Below are 27699 nucleotides of genomic sequence, written 5' to 3'. Positions count from 1 at the left end.
GAACACATGCACAGGATTGCATTGTTAAGCACCTAGCCCAAATGCCATTGGGGAGAAAAGACAGTGCATTCACCTGACACCTGAGGAGCAATTAAAGCAATTCAAACCACAAAGAACAGAGGTGTCGGAGAAAAATGCTTGCAGACAGCAAGGAAAAGTTAAATCTGAACATGAGTTTCCTAGTTCCGTATCCCAAATGGTCTCCACAGCTGTATATTGGCAGGCACAACAAACAGGCCACAACTCTAGCACCCTGGTTTTGAAATGTTCATAAAACGGCATCATTTTACTTATTGCAAATATAGGTTTGCTGCAAACTCACTTGCTTTGTTTAAACAGTGCTGTTCGTTTGCTTTTGAAAATCGCTCGGCAGCTGATTTGTTTCTGCCGTGCTTAGAGACAGTGCTGAGATGGGATGTTACTGAAAGTACACTGGGTTCTTTGGCTGACTGTGCAGTCGGCGTCACTTCCAGCTTTGCAGGCGGTTGGTTGCTCCATTGCCTGCAGACCACATGGCTGACTGGGTGGTTGGAATACCTTGATATGGAGTTTGTGTTTCTTTGGCTATCATTTAAGCGTACCCAGTTTCTAGTGTTCAGAAGAAGTGCAACCTGCCCTTTTCATCAGAAGAACCGAGACGATCACGCCTGTTGCATCTGTGCATTTAAAGCATTATCATCACTACGGAATGCTCACTAGCTGATGTGCAGGTACGGAGGGCAATGAATGGACATAAAACTAAGTAGAATGGAATAGAATAGAGTGAAATAACCTGGAAGAATACATGCCTGATTGGCTGGAACACTACAGGAGCACTTCATGCTACAACATTTTGTTACAAGCCCCACTTGTAGAACACAAATGTTCTAAAGAATGGTTCCAAAATTTTGATTGCTGGCTGGCAGACTATTGGGTCCCTTTGTTTAAAATGTTATTTTGTCCATTGGTAGAATTCACAAGGACCTTGTTAGAATCCCACATATACATCATGAAATCCAGGAACCACTTTTCCCGAACAAGGGGTGAACACAGCCAGTGCTTTAATGAAGGACGCGATCAATAAATGCCAGCAGCTCCAGCTCTCTTGGCTTCGTTCCCACTCAGTTACGCCAAAGGAGCCAGGAATGAGTGGCACAGCAAAGAACAGCGAGAGCAACAATTGCGCATAGCAAGAGACGCACACACAGCCCACTCTCTTGAGTAATGAGTCAATTGATCTGAGAAATGCATAGCAACAAAAGAAAGAAACAGATCCCAAGACTCGGGCCTCGTGAATAATAATAAAAATTCCCCTATAGAGTTCTCCTAGTGCCATCTCAGATGGGGAAACCAAAAGTTTTATAAGCTTATTAAAAATGATTTACAAGAGTAAAAGTTCATCTGGTATGTCAGCCTCCTGTCTGGCTCAGAGAGTGTGTAGTACAGTATTTTATCTTGCATAAGACAGAGGACACCGAAAGGGAGGTGGGTTGGCTGTGCTGTGCTGAGCTATCAATTCCACATGGCCAAGGTATTAATGTGTGAAGGAGACCAAAGGCATTGTTAAGCTTACTAACATAACCACCTGATATATTTTGCAATTTTTCTAAAGCAGAGGAGCTCAGAACTGATCTGATTTTGAGGCAAATCTCAAGCTTTAAGCTTTGGGCAATCTTGTTAGTTTAAAGCAAAAGTTGGAGAAGATAACATCACTCCCATAACGGCAAACGCTTTGGAAACACCGCCTGATTCATTTTAAACGACTCTTGTCAAGATCACAAAAGTAAAAAAAAACAAGCTTACCGCAGACATGGCCCAGAGAGGGTAATCTACCCTTGCAATCAAACTGGAGATAATTCCCTCACAATCTCCACCACTTGTAGACCGACCCTGTTTCAGACAGGAAGGAAAATATTTTGGTCTCCTAGTTACAACCACACGCCCATAACTTCTGACACCAGACTGCTACTATTCGTAACCCCAAACTATATTATTCTCTTCCTGCCAGATCACAAGTAGCTGTTTCCTGAGAGTCATTTTCTAAGCAGGAATTTTTTTAAGAAATACATCAATGAATATACCTAGTACATCTTCCAAGGAGCTCCCAGTGGCTTATAAAAGCTGCAGCTCCTGATAAGGATTTGCCTCTGCCAGTGAGCCCTGGCAAGCATAAATGGCAATGGTGTCTAGAAGCAACAATAGCCATGTTCCAAACAGAGCCAGACTGCTGTGTTTAGCTCTTCTCATTTGAAAGTCGTATCTTTCAAACTTCTCATTTCTTCTTTTCCCTTCTTCTTTTCCCTTCATTATTTAATCTAGCAGCCTTCAAACCTATTCACTGCTATTATCGCTATCTTAGAATCATAGAATCATAGAGTTGGAAGAGACCACAAGGGCCATCGAGTCCAACCCCCTGCCAAGCATAGGACCCCTGTCCTATTCCTGAGAGTGGCAAAGGTGGACACTGTGACGTATTCCATGGTCTGTGTTCGCATGAGCTCAAGTCTGGACTGAGGATTCTGATTCGATACACAATATCCAATCACGTAGCATTATCAGGATTTGGGCTACTGGCATTGGTTCCTAAGCTCTGAGTTACGATTTGAAGCTCAGAATTTTAGACAGCCAATCACGTTGAGAGTGGGAGTGGCCCAGACCTTCAGAAATGTATATAAGCAGCTGCTTTGCCCTGGTTATCCTGTTCTCTGTTAGCTCAATAAAGTCTCTTGCTGTTAACGCTGTGTGTTGCTTTGTAGAGACCCACGTATACAGTGGTACCTCGGTTTAAGAACAGTCCTGTTTACGAACAATTCTGTTTACGAACTCTGCTAAAGCGGAAGTAGTGTCCCGGTTTGCGAACTTTACCTTGGTCTAAGAACGGAATCCGAACAGTGGAAGGGCACCGGCGGCAGGAGGCCTCATTAGGGAAAGTGCGCCTTGGTTTAAGAACGGTTTTGGTTTAAGAATGGACTTCCGGAATGGATTAAGTTCGTAAACCGAGGTACCACTGTACTTCAGAGACCTTCTCTGGTCTCTTGGCCCAGTCACACTTCTTTGAAGTCTAATTGTTATGTAGGGGGCATTTTCAGTGGGGACAGTCCTGACAGTTGAGAAGAGGGGAATTAATTTTTTTCTCCCCAGTTATGACTACACCCCCCCCCCACAGCTGTTTGGCTTGGGGGGGAAACTACCATATGTTTCAAGGCTAATTTCAGGGGTGGGGCATTAGAGCAGTGTTTCCCAACCTTGGGCCTCCAGCTGTTTTTGAACTACAATTCCCATCATCCCTGACCACTGGTCTTGCTAGCTAGGGATGATGGGAGTTGTAGTCCAAAAACAGCTGGAGGCCCAAGGTTGGGAAACACTGCATTAGAGAACACTCTGTGGGTATCAGAGAACAGTTCTGTAGGCACCCATGCAGCTGTGGGCACTATTCTGGTGACCCATGCCTTAATAATGAAGCCATCACAACTGGCTTTTAAACTCCTGCACACTGTAGCTTGAAGGAAGCCCACTATATACAGATATTTTATTTTTACTCAATTTTTATTTGTTTTATTAGCATCACCTGACAATATGTCCCTGCGTACAAACTAGACTCAATAGTAATCCTTCTGGCTAGTGGCTGAAAAGAAACACCTTAGCTATTTATAATCAGGGACATCCCCAAGTAAGCTGAGAAAATACCTTGACCTAGATGAGCAATTGAGTAGTGGCTGTAATTCATGCCATGAAGCATTTCCACACAATCCAATCACCACGAGGAATTGGTGAACTTTGCACACAGCACAATGTACAGCATCTTTTTTTAAAAAAATAATTATGCTTTGTAATCCCATTTAGTGATCAATTTTTATACTGTTGTTCATCACTTATGTGTTTTATATTGAGCAGTTTATACATTCTTTAACTAAATAAAAATAAAAATTGTGCTTAGGACTGCGCTTTTACATAGATTTGATACACTGTACCTATTGTTTTTCACTGTAGCTTTTTTTAATTAAAAAACTAATTACATGCACCTGTGCTTCCCAGTACATGTATTTTTAAAAGTTCAGCTTGTTTAAACAGTTTGCCGTACACTCCATCACTGTCTGTTCCCTTTGAAAAAGCTGCTATGTTATTTGTGGTGAACAAGAGGAAAAAAGATACATGTCCCTGGGAAAGCTGAGTTGCCTCAAACACAAAACTACGTTGCAGATTTACTTTAACCAATTGTAAAATAACAACAAAAACCGCATATACAAAGATTCCTATACAGGTAGAGTTTTACTGTGAAGGGTCTTATTTCTGAAGAATTACTCTCGATATTTGTAGATTCGGGTAAGTAGCCGTGTTGGTCTGACACAGTCAAAATAAATTAAAAAATTGTCCAGTAGCACCTTAGAGACCAACTAAGTTTGTTCTGGGTATGAGCTTTCGGGTGCATGCACACTTCTTCAGATACACTGAAACAGAAGTCACCAGATCCTTATATATAGTGGGAGGGTGGGGTGGGGTTTTTCTCAGAAGGGTAGTGGGAGATGGGTGATTGACTTAATGGGTATGGTAAAGTTTTTATTTTTTAATATATAAAGGTATTTATATAGGTGAATGTAATGTTTTACCTGTCTGTAAACTATTGCGAATTCCTGCTGAAAGCTTTGGAGGTAGAGCAGGAGACACAGGGACAGAGGAAGGGGATGCAGTGGGGGCGAACCGCCCCAAGTCTCTTCGCTGGGGGGGGGGTGACATTTGGCACGCCACCCGTCCACGACTCCCAAGCCTACCCCGAGCCGTCAGGGGAAGAGGGGAGCTGTGCTGCTTTGCCAGCAGCAATCCCCCTTCCCCCTTCATTTTGACAGCTTGGGGGAGGATTGGGAGTCGCGGGCACACGGTGCGCCGAATGTCCGCCATGGGTGGCTCGCTCTGCCCCAGGCTGCAGGGCATGCGCACCACTCCAGGCACCCAAGCAGCTATCATGCACCTGGGAGGGGACCCTGGGCAGCGCGGGCATATGCCCTGCCACTGAGGAGAGACTCCTGAGGGAAGAGGTTGTGGACCTGATGGAAGACTGCAAGCATAGTAGTCCTCAGTGCCTAGATGAGGAGTGCTAACTGGGAGGAGGTGGTATAAAGAAGTTGGCTTTAGGTTTAAATAGAACTGAGGTTTGCACTACCATCATTTCAAGTGGACAGGAACCCTATACAGTGGTACCTCAGGTTACAGATGCTTCAGGTTACAGACTCCGCTAACCCAGAAATAGTACCTCGGGTTAAGAACTTTGCTTCAGGATGAGAACAGAAATTGTGTAGCTGCAGCGGGAGGCCCCATTAGCTAAAGTGGTACCTCAGGTTAAAAACAGTTTCAGGTTAGGAACGGACCTCCAGAACGAATTAAGTTCTTAACCTGTATAACAACTGTAACAAAGCAAAGTTAGCCATTTGGTTTATAAACCATACAGATGAACACCACCATATTTTATATTAATAACTATTGTACATAAAATATTGTTTTCACTTTCATTTGGATCACTGTGCTATTTTAGCCAATTCTTAACCATAGTTACTGTTGGATAAACTGAGGCAGAAGATAAATTGTATTGAGATACATGGTGGTAATGGTAACAGCTTGACCCAGCCATACAGGAAGTTGCGCAAGGCACTCTTTTGAGAAAAATGCTTTAAGCACCCAATTTAAATTTTAGCTGGTCACTTTTTTAATGTAATTACAACTGTGAGGTATGAGCAGGCTTGCACTGTGCTTTAAATGGGTGGACACCTTTCCTCTTATTGCTTTAGCTCACACCAGGCTCAAAAACTCCAAAGGAAGCAAAGGTATTTTGACAGCAGCAATTCACCTTCCTTTTCTGGAAGTGTATGGGGGAAATCCAGCTCCAGATTTACTGTAGCTACAGAATAGGGTCACTTTGGCTGCTATCTTGCAGGAGTGTTTATTTCACTAATCCTGCAAGCCGTAAATATTGGATGGTTGGCATCACAGGCTGGAAAAACAACATGAAACATGAGCCTTGATTTAAGATTTTAATGCTCCTCCTGAACCACTAACAATTTTGGGAAGATCCGATGTGTCCCTGAGCAGGCAACGCTGAATTGCAGGAGCTGCTTTTTTCTCCCACATTCTGCCCAGCCAGCTTTGCCTACTTCTGCATGCTTAAATGCTCAAGAATGTAGGAATATATAAGAGCCCTGCTAGAACAAAGGTTTATCTAGTTCCCACAGTGGGCAAACAGAGCTTCAAGGCAATCGCTCTTTTTCGGTGTTGATCCCCAGCGCTGGATGTTCAATGGCAGGCTATAATGGAGATTCCATATCACTATCATGACTCATGACAAATAAAGGGAAAGGACCCCTGACAGTTAAATCCTGTTGCAGACGACTCTGGGGTTGTGGCGCTTATCTCGCTTTACAGGCCGAGGGAGTCGGCATTTGTCCGCGGACAGTTCTTCTGGGTCATGTGGCCAGCATGACTAAGCCGCTTCTGGTGCAACAGAACACCAAAACCAGAGCAGCGCATGGAAACGCCGTTTACCTTCCCGCCAGAGCGGTACCTATTTATCTACTTGCACTTTTTGGTGTGCTATCGAACTGCTAGGTTGGCAGGAGCTGGGACCGAGCAACAGGAGCTCACCCTGTCGCGGGGACTCGAACCGCCAACCTTTTATCAGCAAGCCCAAGAGGCTCAGTGGTTTAGACCACAGCGCCACCCGCGTCCCGACAAATAGTCATGACAAATAGCAAGTGGTAAATCTATCCTCAGTGACTATGTCTACTAATCCTCTTGCTTCTTCCAACAAAGCACTTTCCATATTCTTTATGTCATTGAAATTCTACACAATATTGATCCAGAGCAGATTCCAATGTATAGTTAGCAGAGTAAAAACTTAAATACGTTGCAGGATTGCCCAAAAATAGACCAGAGGCATTTCATCTAGCAGAGCTTTACTGCTACTGAAGGCAAATGAGCATAATGGTCATAAGTCCAGTACGTTCAGGATTGGTATTGTCCATAAGAAATCAAGTTGCAGCAGACTTAACTTCAACTTACAAATTTATGAGGAGACTAAACCTTAACACTACATACAGAACACCAGAAAGAAAAAGAGATAGAAAGAGATCGTGAGCCCACGCTCCTTCTGGCCTCACTATTATAGTCAGCATGATCTTGACTGAAAGAGATAACAGAACCAGTTTAAACCAGCTGTACTCAGCTTCTCTGAAGGAATAACCCAAACATCATGAAGCTTATTTCACACAGAGAAGCCTCCAGATTTTAAGTGCCCACTCCTAGTCTAACCATCTAACCATTACATCACACCAGATCTCATACAGGTAAATTGCTGTTTAGGTGAAAGAACTATACACTGGCATTTTTATACTTATTTTATTGTGGAGTCTCAAAGGACAGCCCCAAATGTGTTCTGCAATGGTAGCCAAGATTTCTGCTTGGAATTCCCCACATTGTACCGGCAGCCAGCAGAGAGCATCACAGCCTCATTTACTATCTAGCAAATGGGTTGTTTTGGGGGATACCTCTCAGGGAGTCAAATCTTTTATTGGAAGCCACCCAGGGTGGTATTATATAAATGAATGTACATATTGATTACATCTAGCAACACAGTCACAATAACCCTGCTTTTAAGAGCACAGGTGGTTTGAAAGGAAATATGGCAAACATTATTCACCCATATGGACTGCCATGACTGTTCTTCTGAAGCAGCAATATTAAGCAGCCTCCTGACTGGATATTACCAACCATGTAGATGCCTTGGAATGAACTGACCATCTCTGGTGGTAGAAAAACACTCTTGTTACCAGACCCTCCAGTTCTTCCCGAAAGGCTGCATCCTTAACAATACCTTAACAGCAAACAGCAATGACATTATTTGCAATTACTTGCTTTGAAGCAAGTAAAATTGTGTTTATCTAGTGGCGACTATTGGTAAGCGAATGGTGCCTATGTACACAGTTTAGATTTAAGTATGCACAGTCTCTCTTCTCTCCATTAGAGAGGGAAGGTTTTCTAAACAAAAGTGAACTATTAATGCGCAAAGTTTCATGTTCCCAGCCTGCATGGAAATTATTAGAACTTAGATATAGTACGTAATTCCTCAGGAGCAATGGATATACAATTAGGAAAGGAGGTCTGAGGAAACAAATAGGTTTAGGAGAAACATTCTATTTGGAGAAACAGAGGTGGCCATATTGGGTGCCGTACTGTGTGTGTGTGTGTGTGTGTGTGTGTGTGTAATTTTATTACAGGTTTTTTAACATATTAAGCAATAAAATCCAAACTCTTCTATAGAAAAATAATAAAAGGCAAAGTATCAAAAGAAATAATATAGAAAAAATATAATACACAATATTCATGATCCTCATAAAACACAATTATATACATAAATCTATAGCCCTTTATCACCATTTTATCTCAATCTCCCATCTGCATACTGAGAGCTGAATCTCCCCCATCTCCCACCTGGGAGGTCCACCCCATTCCTCAGCCTCACACCCTAAGAAAAACCACTCTGATCTGTCTCCCACACAGATGTTGGGTGCTGTAAACTCACAGCACCCAAAAACATGTGGCTGGGGTTTGCAGGCCTGGAAAAAACGTTTTTCCCCCAGGGGAAATCGCATTGCGAATTGCGCAAGTTCAGGGCACCCAAAATGGCTTTCATTTGGATATTCAGCAGCCGGTTTCAAGTTTAAAACACACAGTAGGAATCAGCTAGGAACAGAGGAAGCTGCCTTATGAGAAGTTTGATTGGTCCATCTAGCTCACCACTGACTAGGGATATCCTGGACATTACTGGAATTTCAAAGGCGTAAGCAACGTTCAGGGTGGAGATTTGTCCTGGATCTTCGGCATGTACAGTGGTACCTTGGTTCTCAAACGCCTTGGTACTCAAACAACTTGGAACCCAAACGCTGAAAACCCAGAAGTGTTCCAGTTCGCAAACCGTTTTTGGAAGCCAAACGTGCTATGTTTTGAATGTTATGCTTCCGATCTGAGTGTTACGCTTCCGACTGAGTGTTTTGAGTGTTACGCTGAGGTCTGTCTGTTTTTGCTATTTATTTTGCATTTTTGTTTTTGAGGCTCTTTTGTGACTGTGTGGAACCCAGTTCAGCTACTGGTGGATTGATTGTGCGACTGCAGTACATTTATTGCTTTCATTTTAGGGATCAATGGTCTCGTTAGATAGCAAAATTCATGTTAAATTGTTGCTTTAGGGGTTGTTTTTAAAAGTCTGGAACGGATTAATCCATTTTGCATTACTCTCTATGGGAAAGCGCGCCTTGGTTTTGGTACACTTTGGTTTTGGAACAGACTTCCAGAACGGATTAAGTTTGAGAACCAAGGTACCACTGTAATCCAAGAAATCATGGGGTGTTTTGTTTTTTGCTTTTGCGCTTTCAGATTTTTACTTCTTGAAATATGGCAACCCTAACACTGATAATACTTGCCAGTATTTCAGACATAGGAATGCGTAGACCAGGTGTGCAGCCTGGGAGTCATTTTGGACTCACAGCTGTCCATGGAGGCGCAGGTCAATTCTGTATCCAGGGCAGCTGTCTACCAACTCCACCTGGTACGCAGGCTGAGACCCTACCTGCCCGCGGACTGTCTTGCCAGAGTGGTGCATGCTCTAGTTATCTCCCGCTTGGACTACTGCAATGCGCTCTCCGTGGGGCTACCTTTGAAGGTGACTCGGAAACTACAGCTAATCCAGAATGCGGCAGCTAGACTGGTGACTGGGGGCAGCCGCCGAGACCACATAACACCGGTCTTGAAAGACCTACATTGGCTCCCAGTACGTTTCCGAGCACAATTCAAAGTGCTGGTGTTGACCTTTAAAGCCCTAAACGGCCTCGGCCCAGTATACCTGAAGGAGCGTCTCCACCCCCATCGTTCTGCCCGGACGCTGAGGTCCAGCGCCGAGGGCCTTCTGGCGGTTCCCTCATTGTGAGAAGCAAAGCTACAGGGAACCAGGCAGAGGGCCTTTTCGGTAGTGGCGCCCGCCCTGTGGAACGCCCTCCCATCAGATGTCAAAACGATCAACAACTACCTGACATTCAGAAGACATCTTAAGGCAGCCCTGTTCAGGGAAGTTTTTAATGTATGATATTTTAGTGTTTTTTGGTTTCTATGGAAGCCGCCCAGAGTGGCTGGGGAAACCCAGCCAGATGGGCGGGGTACAAATAATAAATTATTATTATTATTATTATTATTATTATTATTATTATTATTATTATTATTATTGGAACATTCCCAGCCCTACCTAGAGATGCAGGATTGAACCTGTGTCCTTCTGCATGCAAAGCTACCACTGAGCCACAGCCCTTCTCAAAAATTCAGAGGCATATTCATTGATTAGAAAGGCAAAGGCATGCTTTGATTTGTAGAACAATTTTAAAAATTAAATGGCCACCGGGGGGCCTGGCGATTTTCAAATGGTCCAAGATGGCAGGAATAGGTTGAGCACTTCTGAAGTAGACAATGCAACGTTGAATATAAATTTAACTCCGAGTAAAACCTGGAAGGTTTTGTACTTCTGTTACTCAGTCTTCAAGTAAGCCCATATGATATACTATGATCTTCTGCTGCCACCATCAGGTCACTTGGAAGGCAGCGGAATAAAACCGTTTCATCCTTTTGAGAATTCGGTCTGGAAATGAATATACAAAAGGCACCTCAACTGACAGCAACCTCCTTTTACATATCGGCAATGATGTGCCAAAGATTATTTGATTGCACAATCCATGCATGTTTATTCATAAGCAAAATCCCACTGTGTTCAGTAGGGACTGATCTCAAGTAAGTAGGGCTAGGGTTGCAGCTTCACTTTTAAGCGTTTTCACAAAGAAATAGCTAAAACTGATATAAACTAGGCAGATTTAAATATCTGCACATGAAACACATTCCCATTTTTATCTTTTATGGCAGAACCATAGAATCAAAGAGATGGAAGGGACAATGAGGATCATCTACTCCAGCCTCCTGTAGTACCGGAATCTTTTGCCCAATGTTGGGCTTGAACCCACGAACCTGAGATTAAGAGTCTCATGCTGTACTGACTGAAGCAGCGATTCTTTCCAGGTGGACCCATTAGGTTTAGATTATATGTGCAGTGACTTGAGCATGTACTTTTAATGTTGTGGCACCAGTTCTCTGGAATTCTCATCCATTGGAAGAAGTTTGTTGAAAACATTTTTTTTCTCTGCAGTTTTTAATTCTTGTTTTGTATTTCTTAATACTGTTTATATCATCTGTTTTAAGTTTATGTTCTGTTTCTGTAGTCTATTGCTTATGCTAGTTTATTGTTCTTTTTTTGTAACATAAAGACAAAAATGAATAAAAGCTAATGTTGCACTGATATACATCTTTGTTTAAATAACAGCATATGACATACAACAATTACATAAAAATAAAAATAGAACAACAAACGCTCAGATAATTTTTTCCAGATATATTAAAGTTGTGCCGAGCTGGTTTATTGTTCTCAAGATGCATTTTTACTTCGTTGTCAGGAAGAGTTGGTTTTTAATGGAGATTGTTGTCCACTTTGTGGAGAAAATTCCTCCAACAGCAGGCTATACATTTCAAAATAAATTAATAAGTGTGCATGTGTGGAGTAATATGTCCTTTAATTTATAGTATTCATTCTATTTGCATTTATCACTGGATTATAGGATATAATTGAATAAAACCAATAAGGTTAGATAAACATGCACAGTATTATTGTTGGAAATTGGTCAAATGTTACATGAAATAGTATGAAATCGGACTACAAAAGCTGTAGCAAAGGTTCTGGGCAGTTTTATATTTCAACACAAACACTGCCTAGCATTTGGGGAAAGGCATTGTGCTTGGTAGATATGTCTGCTCATTGTATCAAAGTGATAGCACAGAACATCCTGGGATGAAAAATATTATTAGAGGATATTCTTCATCTTGCTGATGCGACGTACCTGAGGCCTCAGAAATTATGGCAGGTCCATCTCATCCATCACTGTCTACTAACGTCGGTGAGGTGACTTGCCAAAGTCCTTCCCACCACTGCTTCTTACTGGGAATTGAACCTAGAACCTTCTGCATGCAAAGCAGAGGCTTTCCCACTGAGCCGTGGTCTTCTCCTTTAAACATTTCTTTAAAATACAAGTCAGTCAGGGAAGAAGGTGAGATTTCAGCCAGCAGCCCCAAGGACACAAGCTGAGGGCTAATGACCATGACTAATAACTACACCTCAGGAGTGGACCAATGAATGCAAATGGTAGATCATTTGATAGTAACTCACTAAGTGCTGTAGAAAAGCACACTTTAATAATATTTTTCCCCGCCCCCCCAAGTCCTCGCACAGCTGGTGTTATGTCATTTGTCAATAACTGCATCAAAGGGACTATCCAAAAGAGGCTCAGGACATGTATAGAACATTCCTATGGTGATTCCATTAATAATAAGTAATAAGAGGAGAAGTATTTGCCCAAGTACAAGAGTGTGCTCAGCCCTTGGAATATGCAACGGTAGCACAGCCTTATGAAGACATGGAAGCTGTGAGCAACAAATGAAGGCTTACTGCTACGGAAATAATAGCCATGATAATAGGAAGGTCTCTTCTACGTATGACATAAAGGAAACCCTTGGGCTGGGTTAGCTCCAAGTAAGATATTACAAAATAATTTTATTTATGACACCAAATCAGAGAAAGTAATAGTAAACAAGATGTCTTCCCCAACCATAATTTATTCTTAAATCTTTCCCCAATATAAACCTTATTACATGCTCTTTATAATTCCCCAACAATCCCATTAGTTTGCTTTGCTTGTAAAAAATAAGGCACAAATGTCCATTGTGACTAAGGGAGAAACTAACGTCCCTGTTTAGATGGCATCATTTAGTTGGTCATATTTTGGAAAACGAATGTAATGTTTTCTTTTACTCTTCTAAGAAAGGGATCGGGAAGATTTTCGTGATTCCCAGAATAGTGTTTCCATTGCATCAACTGTGACATAGAGAGAGGCTTTTTTGAGTCAGGTTTCACATTGCTTTGGCCAAGCTGGCAATCTTGTAGAGAAAGGTTTTCCGAGGAACCTGAAAGAAATGGCATTTTTAGAGATGCAGGGAAGAACATCAAATGCCAAATCTGTTATTTTTGACAGAGAACAGTGTGAAAATTATGAAACAGATACAAGATCATGGGAACGAGTCCTTAATTTGTCCCCGTTTAAGGTGTTTAAGCGTGTATAGGTGTGTGTGAGTGTGTGAATGAAAGAGCAAAGGCCTATAGTCGAGCATCCTCTTTCCCAAAGGGGTCAACCAGATTCTATGTACCTGGAAGCGCACAAGCAGTTCAAGAAAGCACTATGTGTCCTCTGCTGTTTCTCCTCAGCAAGTGGTAATTGAGAGGCATGTTGTCTCTGATCCTGGAGATAATATGTACACAGCCATCCTGACTAATAACCAGTGATAACATCATTCTCCATGAACTTGTGTAATCCCCTTTTAAAATATATCTAAGATAGTGGATTTCGTAGGTTAACTCTGCACTGTGAGAAGAAGTCCTCCCTTTCATCAGAGGCTTGACTCTGCACTGTGAGAAGAAGTCCTCCCTTTCAGCAGAGGCTTGACAACCATATGTCAGGAGTGCTCTGATGGTGTTTCCTGCTTGGCAGGGGGTTGGACTCGATGGCCCTTGTGGTCTATTCCAACTCTATGATTCTATGATTCTATGATCTGTCCCCAATCTACCACCTGTGATTATGATTAAACATGGGTCAAATTATTGCACAAAAGGCATAGTTTGGAACACAAACTGGGAAACCTGCGCACCACAATCTGCTGTTAGCCTGGATAGCTCAGTTGGTTAGAGCGTGGTGCTGGTAACACCAAGGTTGCAGGTTTGATCCCTGTATGCGAGAGCTGCAAAGCAGGGGGTTGGGCTAGAATTCAGGCTTCCTCAACCTCGGCCCTCCAGATGTTTTGAGACTACAAGTCCCATCATCCCTGACCACTGGTCCCGCTAGCTAGGGATCATGGGAGTTGTAGGCCAAAAACATCTGGAGGGCCGAGGTTGAGGAAAGCCTGGGCTAGATGATCCTCAGAGTCCCTTCAAATCCCACAATTCTATTAATCTATTCTGTTACAGCTCCCATCACCTCTAACTCTTGGCCATTGGCCATGCTGGATGTCAGTCATCAGGAGGGCAACAGCAGGTTCTCCATCCCTGATTTAGAGGTTCCTCAAAGAGGCAATTTGTTATTCACATAAAAGCAATCACCACTGAAAGCTATCAATCCCTATTTTTGCAATTTATAAAGACATTAAGGGAATGCTGGGAACCAAATTGTATACCGAGTTGGAGAGGAGCCAGTGGCCAATGGAGAGGAGGAACAAAAGCAAAACAAAACTCACCTAGGTCACCTTCCTTTTCCGTACATTTACACTCCAGCAAATCGTGGGTAAGGCAGCTAGACTCTTCATGCAGGGTGAACAGATCTCTAAGTTCTTCAACAGAAAAACGGATGTGTTCGGATCCCTTGGAAAAGTCGACAACGGCCCCAGAGAGCCCTTGCTTACTGATCTGTCTCTGATAGATTTTCTCTTCTATTGTGCCTGCATTGAAGAAAGCAGGGACACTGGTTTTATTTCTGGAAGTGAGGTCCTGAAATAAAAGCCAACAGAAAATGCTGTATAATTCTTAAGAGCGGATACATCTAGAGATGTTTCCTGCGAACCAAACTCAAACAAGAGTTTGCAAATATCATGCGGCGGACCTGTAGTAAGCAGTCTGTAAATATGCACTGTATGTCTCTGCCCATCTCTCCAAACTCTGGCCATTGCCTAAAAGGGAAGGAGAAGGGAAATATGACTGAGCACACTGTTCTGTATTATTGTGGCTGGCAAGCGCATCTCACCTTATTTAAATTTACCCGCTTCTCTAACATTTGGTTGTCAGTTCTTTTTCGGACCCAAACTATCAGGTCCCGGAATTTATAAGAAAAAACAAGTGCAACATAAACCTATATATTTTTATTTAAAAGTGGGTCCCACTGGGCAAAACTACACGTGAAGGAGAACCATAACTGGGGCTGCCAACATCTCTTCCCTGTCTTATAAACAGCTGTGGGTGCTGCAGTATTTGGACTGAGGCATGGCAGGAGGGGAGTGCAAGCCCGAACCTCCACCTGCCAATTGCGTAATAAAAATCAGCATCCTTCCCTATAGCTGCTATTAGCTACAGAGAGGAAAACACACACAGGGCTTCCACAGCTAATAGAAGCTTCTGGCATGAGGGATTATCTATCAGAGACTCAGCACAATGGTAAAGGGCTAAAACCACACTCTGCAGTGCCACTCCAAATCAGGCCTCCCTGAGGCTGTGGCAGCACCAGTCACAGAACATCTCATGTGCACTATGGCCTTAAGATGACTCCATTAAAACCAATAGAACGTGTATCATCAATTTCAAGAGCAAAGCATCCAGTGGCCACGATCAACCAGACGGAATTGTCAAAACTACACAGGCTCCTCCCCCCCTTTATTATGATTACAGCATCTCTATCATCCCTAACCCTTTCCCAACAAATTGAGGTAATGTACGACTCCACTGGATGAAAGCCCGTTTCCTCCATACACATCTAATTTTAAAAGTAATTTAGTATTAAAAACAGCAGCCATCTCTACACTTTTTTTACCCTGTGTGCATCTGTGAAAATGTGCAAAACAATGGTTAAGATCCAAATAAGAACTTCAGGTGTGCAAGACCTTTGGCAAGCACAGCAACTTTTTTTTTAACTTCTTTGAGCAACAAACCTCCATGTCAGATCGCAAATTTTCTTTTTAACCTTCCTTGGTTTCAAGATCAGTGAGCTACATGAGGAACTAGTGCTTTTTGGGGGGGAGGGGGTTTATTAGGTTTTGGTTTGATTTTATACATTGTGGTCTTATTGTGAACCACCCTGAGACCTCCAGGAATAGGGCAGTGTATAAGTTGAATAAATTAATAAACAACAACAACAACAACAACAACAATAATAATAGCAGCAGCAGCAGCAGCAGCAGCAGCAATGGCTTACTTCAAAGCGTGGTTCAGACAACGAATGCAAGGGGAATTATTCAGCACTTCAGATATTTTAACCATCCTGCATAAATCAGTTATGACATTTTCGTTTCTTGCAGCTGAGCTCGAAATAATGAGACCCCTATGCAACTAGCTATTCTCAAAGTAACTACCATATAACCCTTGGAAGGGAGAAGTTTGCCTATTTGAATTGGGCTTGAATTGAGCATCCTGTTTGAAATTTCCTGTGAGAAAGTAAGTTAAACTTCTGCAATGGAAAATATTAATTCCACCTGCATCCGTCTTTGGTAAGTATGCTCAGCAACCCCAGGGCATAGACCTGCATACAAAATGGTATCAATCTGAATGTTTCTTTGAACAAAAATGTGAGCCATTAAACAGCTGCTGCTAATGATGTCTGGTGTAAAAGGCTTTTCAGCCCTGGTATTAAACATTCCCAACAAACCTGAATATCCGTGGCTGGATTCCAATCGATATCGTATAAGATTAAATGGGATGCCCCAACAAGGTTCAGACCCACGCCACCAGCCTTTGAACTCAGCAGGAAGATAAAAGATGGGCAGAATTTACTATTAAAACCATCAACGATCTGCTGTCTCTGGGAGACGGGAGTGTTGCCGTCAAGCCTTGCGTAGGAATATCCATGGCGTTTGCACACCTCTTGCAATATGTTCAGGGTCTGTGTGTAATTGGATACCACCACGACTCTGTCAATCCAGAATACAGTAGATCTGTTACTGGCTAATACAGTTCCTTCATGTTCACTGCATTTGAATCTACAAAACGTATATAGCGTTAGTGTGTGTACCAAGGGCAGGGTACATCAGCTGCATGCAAAAAGGCCCAGGGTTCAAATCCTTGGAATCTCTAGGTATAGAGTCGAGAAAGGCTCCTTTTAGCACAGAACAGGGCCAGGTAAGTGCCAGGCCACAAGCCACATGCGGTCTGCAGCACTTTTGGATCTGGCCTGCAGCATCCCCTCCTCAGCACTGCCCCCCCCCAAGAAAGTTTCCATTCACACAAATGAGAGATATTTTCTTAATTCCTGCCCGGGTTGCGGCAGGGCGAATTAGAGGCAGGCAGCTGGGAAGGGGAGGGTAACACTCCCCTGCGGTAACTAGCTTTTTTTAAAAAGGTCCCATATGCTAAGTGGAAGAGGTTATTTTGTGGGGGGGGGGGGGTCATCATAGCAGCTGAGGGCTGTAGACAATATTGAGCTAGATTGGACCAATCGTCTGTCTCAGTACTAGCCTGCTTCCCAGGCTACAACTTTGCTAAAACTCAATGAATGGCAGGTAAACCGATGAACAACATTATGGAGACCTAGCATCCTTCAAAGAACACAGGGTGACAAATAGCCCACAGGGCAGAGGTTGAGCATGAGTGTTTTAGCCAGATGCCACCTGCGTGGTTCTAAGAAGTGCATTGTTGTGGTTCAGGAGGGAGAGGGTCTGCCTTGTTTTTACTCCTGCCCATGCAAAATGGGCTCCACCTGGTACGCAGGCCGAGACCCTACCTGCCCGCGGACTGTCTCGCCAGAGTGGTGCATGTTCTAGTTATCTCCAGCTTGGACTACTACAACGCGCTCTATGTGGGGCTACCTTTGAAGGTGACCCAGAAACTACAACCAATCCAGAATGCGGCAGCTAGATTGGTGACTGGAGGCGGCCGCCAAGACCACAGAACACCTGTCTTGAAAGACCTACATTGGCTCCCAGTACGTTTCCGAGCACAATTCAAAGTGTTGGTGCTGACCTTTAAAGCCCTAAACGGCCTTGGCCCAGTATACCAGAAGGAGCGTCTCCACCCCCATCGTTCTGCCCGGACGCTGAGGTCCAGCGCCGAGGGCCTTCTGGCGGTTCCCTCACTGCGAGAAGCAAAGCTACAGGGAACCAGGCAGAGGGCCTTCTCGGTAGTGGCGCCTGCCCTGTGGAATGCCCTCCCATCAGATGTCAGAGAGATAAACAACTACCTGACATTCAGAAGACATCTGAAGGCAGCCCTATTCAGGGAAGTTTTTAATGTGTGACACTTTAGTGTATTTTTGGTCTTTGTTGGAAGCTGCCCAGAGTGGCTGGGGAAACCCAGCCAGATGGGCGGGGTACAAATAATAAATTATTATTGTTATTACAACATCGATTGTTAGGATCATCTGTTCTAGGTGTATGTCATCTGAGAGAAATCAGATTAAATCAAAAGATTCAACTACACTAAAAAAAGAGAGAAAAGCTGACCAAACCAATTTCCTACCTTTCTGCAGGGCTCAGTTCCTGAATTGCTGCCAGCAACTGCGTCAGCACGTTCAACTTCCCCGAGTCAGTCTCAGAGAAAGAGGTTGGGGTATGCTCTTGAGAAACAATATCAAGCAGAGCCTCGTGGAGGTTCTGTTTCTCTTGTACATCACAACTCCGATCACATTCTTTGTCCTAGAAAAAGAACAGTTTATTAAAAGTTGGGTGGCTTTTATTGCTAACATGACATATTATTTTTAAAGCATCAAACACCACACTTTAGACAAGTTTACTCTGGATCCTGGAAGGGTGCAGCTAATCACTAAAGCCGATTTTTTTTTCCTTCAGCGACAAACAAAAGTTATTAAAGCCTTACAGCAAAACATTTCTGCTTCTTCCTTCTTCAGCTGCTCTGATGTGAATAAAAGGATGCTGTAGCCAAAGTGGGCGTTATAAAACACTGAGGACAGAATATCCCAAAATGTTGAATGCGTAGATAATACTGCAAGTATTAATTCTTACTTTTCCTTTGACAGAGCTCCCACTCCATGCCAGCAGTTTAAAGGACAACGCTTCTTTGTAGGATTGTGTGTGTTTCTAATTAGAGGCAAAAGGTTGCATGGCTTGAAAAATCTCTTGTTAAAGCTCAGTAAGGTTTACAAGTCTAAACTATGCAATCAGCACCTCTTAGCTCCGTGGCGATTACTCCCATGAAACTATATACAGGACTGCAATTATTCCAATACTAATAAATTGGGTATCATGCTATGTACCGTGGCTCTTTTGCACACACACAGCATCATGATGGAACAAGAGAGCTGCCTATAAAATTCACTATGACACATCCTGCCTCCGCCTATGGGCCTGATCCAGTGTGTGTGTGTGTGTGTGTGTGTGTGTGTGTGTGTGTTGGGGAAGGCAGAGGAAATGACTACATTTTGTTTGGTTTTTTTAAAAAAAGTATTTCCAAGCAGAAGGTTCAAACTTGCCGCTAAAGCAAATAAAGCAGCATCTTAGGCAGGGGATACTTGGCAGGTCCTTGGCAGGAAAATCAGCATGGAAAAGATTCCATAAAGGTAGCATCATAGATTTGTAGGGCTTTGGAAGGGACCTCGAGGGTCATCTAGTCCAACCCCCTGCAATGCAGGAACGTCAAGGAGATCATACATTTTTAAAAGATTGCCCTGAAGGAATCATGGCTGCTACTGGCAATATAATACAACAGAAGCAATAGGCATTGCTTTGTAAAAGGACAAGATAAAATACGCTGGCATCTCTTGACATCTTTTATTAGCTAGTTTGAGAGGGAGTTGGGGAGACGGGATAAGAAAAGCCCAATTAATAATGAGTGCAGAAGCCAGCTAAGAGAATAAAGACTGTAAGAAATGGAACTGATAAAGGTTAGCATTTCATTTTCACACTTTCCAGGCTTGAGGTTTTTGAAGAAATCAAAAGGTGCAGCTACTTTCTGAAGTATGCGATTTCTCAGGAGATTTTTGCTGATCTGCCAGTAGCAGCAGCAGCTGGCACTGCTTTAGTAAGTAACGAACAGGGCAGCCTGGAGGCAAAGGGAAAGGGAGACAAAGAAAATTCATTTGTCCTGTAACAGCAGCCAGAACATCTGAAGGGCTGGGAAAGAATTTGATCCTTGCCTCCAATGCCTTCAACTGCAGATGCCACTGCTGATGCTAACAACCATCAAGAGCTGTTGCATGTGCTCAGGTGAGAAAGTAGAAACCGAGATATATATATATATATATAGAGAGAGAGAGAGAGAGAGATCTGCAGCAGTATCTGGGAGGGAAGCATCTTTCCCAAAGCTGCCATGCGCAGGTCACTCCCAAAGGGTAAACATCAAAGGGCATTAGGGCTGTGTTAGAGGGAGTAATGATCTGAACCCCAGGTGAGAGATGAGGATGGGGCTACAAGGGAAGCTCAGGTAAGAGCCGGGAGGTGGACTGCCCCAAATAAGAGACGTGCCTGCCACACAATGTATGCATGTAATTTGTTTCTTCCTCTCATTGCCCACTCAGATCTGTTGACTCTGCAAGCACCATAGTTATTCACAACTTTCAAGGTTTGCTCCTACTCCCAGATGGTTCGTTAAGAAAGTATAGAAGCAGCACCTTTCTTAACAAGAAATATTCTTAACATGAATATTATCATGCTGCTGAATCAGGTTTTTTAGGTAAATTAATATAATGGTTTCATTGTATTTTTGTGATAAACTCGTTTTGAATTACTGTAATTTGTGAATTTATTGATATGCTTATGTGGTTTTTGATACTTGCTGGTCCTTATGTTGACTGAAATGCTGTCCATTGTGTTTTTCATGGCACCGATAATGTGAGATGCTTTGTAAACAATGTGTTTAAACAAAGCACAATATACAAACCTTTACTGCTTTGAAGAGAAGGCAGGGGTGGTTGCAAAGCTTTTTCAGAGCTCCAATGCATATTAAATGGGAGCTGTTTTCCAGACTACCTTGAAGGCAAGATCTAACAAACGGAGAGCTCAGCAGACTTCGATAGAGACTGAGCTGCAGTGCTGTTGGGCAGCAGAAAAGTATGCTCTCCAATTTAGGAGGGAGGAATTTGTTTATGACATCTTGGGTTCTTCTCAGAATGAAGAGTCCAGTGAGGCGAGTCAGTTCTGCTGCTCTTCTCTCTCCCAGTTCAATTTCTTCCTAAGCAAATGAAACGGACAGTCAAACTGGCTCATACAAGCAAGCTCAGCTGACTAATAATGATCTATAGATATAGAGACCTGCAATGTTGTATTGAGGAGTTACAGATAGGTAGCCGTGTTGGTCTGCCATAGTCAAAACAAAAAAAATTCCTTCCAGTAGCACCTTAAAGACCAACTAAGTTAGTTCTTGGTATGAGCTTTCGTGTGCATGCACACTTCTTCAGATACACTGAAACAGAAGTTGCCAGATCCTTCTATATAGTGAGAAGGTGGGGAAGGGTATTACTCAGAAGGGTGGTGGGAATGGGTGGTTGGCAGATAGCTGTGATGAGCCTGTTGACGACTCTTAAGAAGTGTGCATGCACACGAAAGCTCATACCAAGAACTAACTTAGTTGGTCTTTAAGGTGCTACTGGAAGGAATTTTTTTTTGTATTGAGGAGTGTTCCTCTTTGAGTCAGGCAGCCACGTCCCCTTCCAAGATACTCAATTCCATCCCCCCTCCCCAAAGAGTCAGTACAGAGCATGCACAGTTCTGATACATCCCCCTACTGTGGGTGGGTGGTGACATTTTGGCAACACAAAGCAATGGCACCCACACCTGAATTTCAGAAATGGAATGATAAATCCAGTTTTCAAGTTCACATGCCACTCTAGCTTGGCTAAGAAATCCAATCTGGAGCAGAGTTAAGACAATAGGGTTTCCATGAGGAAGAAGCAGACTTATCCACTGTTAACATGCACCCCTTAACTTTCTCCTGCATAAGTCAATAGTTGTCATTTCACTCCTATAGGGAAGAGTGAAGTACTGTGCCTGAGGACAACTGTTGCAATGAACACCAAACTTGCCACCCACCCCTGATACTGGGTGACTCATCCAATACCAGTAGGGATCCTCAAAATATGAGCATATTATGAGTGTATGAAGTTCCTTTGTAACAGATGAGACCATTAGTCCAGCTACTACTGTATCGTTTATGGGGACTGGCTCTCTAGGATTTCAGGCAAGGATCTTTTCCAACCCCTTTTGAACTAGAGACCTTCCGCATGCAAAACATGGGCTCTGCTTCTAGATTATGGCCCCTTCCCACTCATCTGCCAAATATGTTGTGTCTCTGCATACTGATTTGCTCTGTGCACACCCCACTCAGCAAAGTTATGAGCATTTTGCCAGTTTTCAATAGTATTCAGCAATGGAAGTCACTATAGGGAGCTAAGACCAAACAGGGCCGTTTGTGTTGTACAATAAATTCTGAAAATCCTACTCAGGTTTTAGAAGTATGAACGCATGTAACGCTGCAAGGGTAAAGTTAAGTAAAGCCTTTCTGTACAATCTCATCCAAAAGAACTGTTCATTCCTCATAAATTGTCAAGAAGCACCGGGTGCCCCTTAATTTTAAATCACGCTGTTCAATTCCAGATTTTGATGATAATGTACCTTTGTTGCTGAAGGCACTCGGGATCTGAGAATAGGTTCCTCATATACTTTTTTGTATGTAGACAAAGGACCAAGTATTCCAGGATTTACATACTCTATTAATGCATAAAATTCTTGCAGATCATTTTGTACTGGAGTACCTTGGAAGAGAAAAGGAATGCATTTACACCTTCAGAAGGGCTTCCCCCCCAGAGCTGATTACGTTTTATTCAGCTTTTGCATTACAACATAAATTTATCTTTTTTACTGTATGGCAAACAGTGCTTCCAGCTAGAGGGGTCTCATCTCAACATCTTGTTTGGACACAAATAACTCTTCATTTAGTATCCTGAGAAGTGTTCCCTCTCCAGCTACATTCATAAATGTAACCAACACTTATTTTATCCCCATGCTAGTCCGTTTGCTGGCAACAGGATGATTAAGTACTCACCAGTCAGAATAATTCTCCTCTCACAAGACAGACTGGCAAGTGCAGTCGTCGTCTTAATAGCAGCATTTTTCAAGCGATGTCCCTCATCACAAATGACAAGGCCAAACTGCGCCTTCTGTATTTGGTCCAAGGAGCGTAGAAACATCTCATAACTAATGATCAGGACTGAATAAAGCGGGGAATTGATGAACTCTTCTACTTTGTGATCCTGCAGATCGTAGAGAGAATTGTAGTGCTTTGTGGGTCAGGCAAGTTGGCAGTTTAAAGAAACAAAAACGCCTGTGTGTTTACTTCCTCACACAGCGGTTACTTAATCTGTGTATGTCACTGCCATAAGACATGGGCATAGTTGCTAGTTTAGATGGTTCTCAAAGGTGATTACTCCAATTCACACGGGAGAAAGCTATCCATGGCCAATAGTCATACACTGTACACTACCTGTTGGATGACAGGCACCATGCCCCTGAACACCAGCCACTGGGGAAGAAGAGCAAGAGAGCTATTGCTTTCATGTGGGAAGCCCTGCTAGATGAGGGCAATGGTTTGTCAAGCCCAGCATCCTGTTTCTCAAAGTGGCCATGATGTGGGCTTCTTATGCATGCATGAGCATATAAACATCCTAATTCACATGCACACTCTCCAGTCAAAAAATGTTGCACCTTCTGTTAATTGCAAAGCAGAATAATGGCTCTGGTGAGGGGGAGGCACCCTGGTCTTCTGGTGTGTTTTTTTGCCCTTTTTCCTATCAATTGTTACATTTGTTCTAACAGCAGAGGAGAAAGGTGGAATGACAGATCACGGTAGGCCCATAACAGGAAACGCTATCCTCCTCTTGGCAATGCTGATCGGAAAAAGAAAGAAAGAAAGAAAGAAAGAAAGAAAGAAAGAAAGAAAGAAAGAAAGAAAGCTGCTAAAAAGCTCCTCATTATTCACAAATGGTGAGGTGCTTCTACTCAGTTGTGTTGCAAGTCTTTGGGTAGCTCCATTGAAAATACCACACAGCATGTCAATGTAGAGTTGTAAAGTTACATCTCAATTTTATTGTCCCCACATGGGGAAGCAGCAAAAAGCAACTACTCAAAATGATTTTTCAGCTGTTTTTTTATAATAGGAATACAAACGCTAACAAGGCACAGTGTAAACATTCTCAAACCAGCTAACAGACTCTGCAACAGTAAAAATAGAACTGAGGTCTATCCAACCACCAAGGAAAGTACCTAGCATTGTTACAGGTGGCAGGTGAACATTGTTCCTGGTTCGCACATCATGTTAAACAATAGTTTAAAGAAAACTTAGTTAATAAGCCATGGCTTAGCGTTACATACTAACCCAGCAAAATGCCTTAACTATGCCTTGTTTGTGAAGACAAACCATGGTTTGTTGTTGCTTTACTGACCTTAACTATGGCTTAGTATTACATGTGAATGTAAGTACCTCCCTAACGATGGTTTACATGTGTTTGTTTTGTTGCCCTGCCCAAATTGCCCACCAGGTTACTGCAACTTTAAGCAAGAGAAGCCAATCTTGGCATTCAGCAACTCTCACTAGAAAATTTCCTGAAGTTCATGTTGCTGCTAACTCTGACTAATAACAGGATCCTTTTCCCCATCCAACTCTGCCTTTCCCTGCCCCCATCCCTGCCCCACTTCAATTCACAGCTGCAGCTCAAGCTGGAGTTGAAAACTTAAAGGGAATTTCTTTGACATATCGCTTTGAGCTCTACCTACTTTATCCAAGCAGGTGCAGCTCACAGCAGCAGCAACTTTATGCCTTAATAGCAAAGCACAGAAATAGAAGAGAGAATGCCAAGTGGAAGGAATTCAAAAGAGGTTCTATTCCTGTTGATCATTACAAATGAAACAGATGAAAATACTTAAGTGTGCATTATTGAAAGCAGTCTTTTAACCATCTAGTAGCAGATGGGGAGGGGAGATAGGGGATGGCTCCAACACAGGTAAGGTGTACTGAGCTCAAATTTATGGTAATGGGTCAATTGTCAAGGACCCAGTGGGCAGACCAGAGGAGTGGAAGAAATTAATTTCTAAAAAACACATGCTGCAAAGGAGTATGGGCATTTCTTTATTGGGAGAATGTAAGGAGAACACTGCCGCTTGATTAAAGTTCCTAAAGACTGCTAAGATTCCCACCCCCTCGCTCTTGGAGCTGACCAATGGAAAGAGAAATGGTGACATGATGAGGCAATGCTAGCAGCTGGGCACTGCAAAGCCTTATGGGAAGTCAGGAAGAGGGGCAGCTCAGGGCGAGAAGTAGGCCGTGTGGAAAGAAGGTAGTGTATGACTAAACAGTTAAGAGCGTGGTGCTGATAATGCCAAGGTTGCAGGTTCAATCCCCGTAAGGGACAGCTGCATATTCCTGCATTGCAGGGAGTTGGACTAGATGATCCGCAGGGTCCCTTCCAGCTCTAGGATTCTATCTGCAGAACATTCTTTGGCACTTTTCAATTAACAGTGGTTTAAGAATGGTTTAACATGATGTACAAACCAGACTATTATCTCACCTGATCCACTAAGAACACCTTGATTCTCTCACTTCCCAGCCATTTTTGAAATTCTTTCCCCCAGTTCTTCACCAGACTCCCAGGAGTGACTATCAGTGCCTGTTTTATTACAGGTTTGCATCCATATGGCCCTTGACGCAGGAGAGTCCAGAGGACTGAAATGCACTGCAGAGTTTTTCCTAAACCCATTTCATCTGCAAGAATGGCTCCAAATCTACAGCTTACTCTGAAAAAAGACAATTGCATGGTTGATACTTTCTTCTTCTTCTTTAAAGCTTGGCAATTTTCTGCAAACCATTCTTAGGAAAATCCATATTGTTAAGCTATGTAAGTCCTTTTTTCTTTTTCTTTTTCAAAAAATATGTATTGAGGCCTGGCCTTAGATTTTTATTTCGTTTACTTACTATTTGTATGTGTTGGTTCAGTCACACACCTTCAATAATATAACAATGTTGTTACAAGGTGCATATCAAATAATTCATTTTAGTGCAAAACCAGAAAGGTCCCCACAAAACCCACAAGGGTAAAAACATTAATATACAGAAAAGGCTACAAAAATGAATAACAAAATAACATTTATGTTTATTAGCTTAATCTAGTATTTTTGCTTAGAATACACCTCCTAAGTTTCTGAGGCTGTTTTCTTATACAACCTGAATCAAATTTTTAGAAAGCTCCTAATTCTGGCAAAAGCTTTCTCAACTTACTCTGATAAGGGAACGAGATTGGAACAGTTTTACTGAATGAACAGGAATCAATATCCCTACTTTCGCCTTTCATTGTGGTCTTCTCCTTTGTTGTTATTCAGAAGTCCAATGAGGCTTACACTCAGGTAAGTGTGTATAGTTTAAAATCCCTACTTCAAATTACAGAGTTTACATTAAGCAAATGGCACAGCAATTTCAACAACGAGCTTTCTCACTAACTTCCCTGTTAATATGTAACGTGTCAAGTGTATCTCGAATGAGTGCCCTGCTTCTCTGAGGGTGGAATTTGCTAGGAGAGAATCGGTTGCATTATTCATTAATAGAAACCTCCTGCTGCAGCTGGTCGGAATGCAATTCAACCAAATTAACCACCAGGGCTATGCCATTTCCTACCACTACAGCATACCCATGACATATAGGCCAATTCTCAATAAGCTTTGGAGATACCAGCCTGCCTCCCACCCCATGCCAAGGTTTTAAAAAGACTGAAGAAATCAGAAAGCAAGAAGAACGTTTGCCCACCTGTGTGATTTACTGCAGATGACTAAAAGGCCATATTCCAGCTTTTGTTCACGCAATTTAAAAAGAAGTACAAAATGATTATCCTCTTACCTCATTCCCATCATACATTCATAAAGAAATGTGATCCCTTCCCGCTGGTGTGGTCGAAGATGGTTGACAATGTGGGGGTCCACAACAACATCCACCACAGGCAAGCCCGACTTGTTGAACAACCGCTGGTGATTTGGGGATGGGCGCAGCATAACTAAGCAATCTTAAATTTGAAGCACAGGAATCATGAATGCAACATTACTCAGTAAAAGCTACTGGTTGGGGGAGAAATTGACAGCTGGCAAACACTGCTATGTTTTTAATTACCAGATTAAGTAAAGCAGCAGAACAGCAAGTGATTGTCAATGTTACCTAAATAGATTTTACTCTTGTATTGATTTAAATGCATGGTGTGGATCTGCCCTCAAGGTATGAAGGAATATTTGACTAGCCACTGCTGCCTTCCCCAACCTAGTACCCTCTGCTTTTGGACTCCAACTCCCATCAGCACCAGCCAGCAAGCCTAACAGTTAGCGCTGATGTGAATTATAATGTTTTAAGAATTTTAAGGTCATATGCAAGCACATACATAAATGTATAAACCACATGTCTGAAACCCCACAGAAAAAAAGTCCTGAAACCATTTTGTCTCTCCCAAATGACCTCAAATATTTCTCTGCAAGGTTGAAGGAAATGAGGAGCCTCCCCATTGTCTCTATGCTCACAAATCCTGTCTCGAGGGCACATTTAAGAAATGAATAGGGTGAACCTGTGACCTGCATTCAGGAACTGAGTAGTTATCATAACAAAAGAGTGGTCAGGATGCCCCAGGTAATCCAATCAGGTAACCTGGCAGACAGGATAAAAACAATGCACTCAGACTTATGTTGTAGTCCGCCCCTTCTCTGATATATGTATGATGTATGGAGGGGTGGTCTTGGGCTCCAGGGTGGGCAGTTCCAAAGTCTATATAAGGGCTTGAGCGCATGGTTCGGGGTCCCTCCTGTCTCTTGCATGTGGCAGTGAGCACCTTGTTGCAACAGTTAATAAAGATCAGGCTTACTAGCTGCTTTGCTTCT

The 27699-nt window shown here is 42.7% G+C and overlaps 1 protein-coding gene across 5 annotated transcripts in view; it reads right to left on the bottom strand.

Annotated features, from left to right (window-relative positions):
- Positions 1–9289: 9289 nt before the first annotated feature.
- The window catches only part of RAD54B (RAD54 homolog B), a 40463-nt gene continuing 22053 nt past the window's right edge, over positions 9290–27699 (bottom strand). The window contains exons 6-15 of one of the 5 annotated variants that reach the window (XM_077932848.1): positions 26681–26843; positions 25362–25587; positions 22844–23051; positions 22414–22553; positions 20684–20974; positions 18308–18483; positions 16503–16833; positions 14751–14817; positions 14389–14589; positions 9290–10645 (exon numbers count right to left, since the gene is read on the bottom strand). In XM_077932848.1, coding sequence (XP_077788974.1) covers positions 10590–10645; positions 14389–14589; positions 14751–14817; positions 16503–16833; positions 18308–18483; positions 20684–20974; positions 22414–22553; positions 22844–23051; positions 25362–25587; positions 26681–26843 — 1859 coding nt within the window. In that variant the 3' untranslated portion in view covers positions 9290–10589. Of the gene's footprint in view, positions 10646–12627; positions 13069–14388; positions 14590–14750; positions 14818–16502; positions 16834–18307; positions 18484–20683; positions 20975–22413; positions 22554–22843; positions 23052–25361; positions 25588–26680; positions 26844–27699 lie in introns of those variants that run through there. The other 4 variants (XM_077932846.1, XM_077932847.1, XM_077932849.1 and 1 more) reach the window with 4 other exon arrangements.

The sequence above is a fragment of the Podarcis muralis genome, chromosome 8 (assembly GCF_964188315.1).
Source record: "Podarcis muralis chromosome 8, rPodMur119.hap1.1, whole genome shotgun sequence".
Lineage (NCBI taxonomy): Eukaryota > Metazoa > Chordata > Lepidosauria > Squamata > Lacertidae > Podarcis > Podarcis muralis.
Note: the sequence above shows the minus strand (reverse complement) of the source record. Positions and strands in the feature narration are given on the sequence as shown.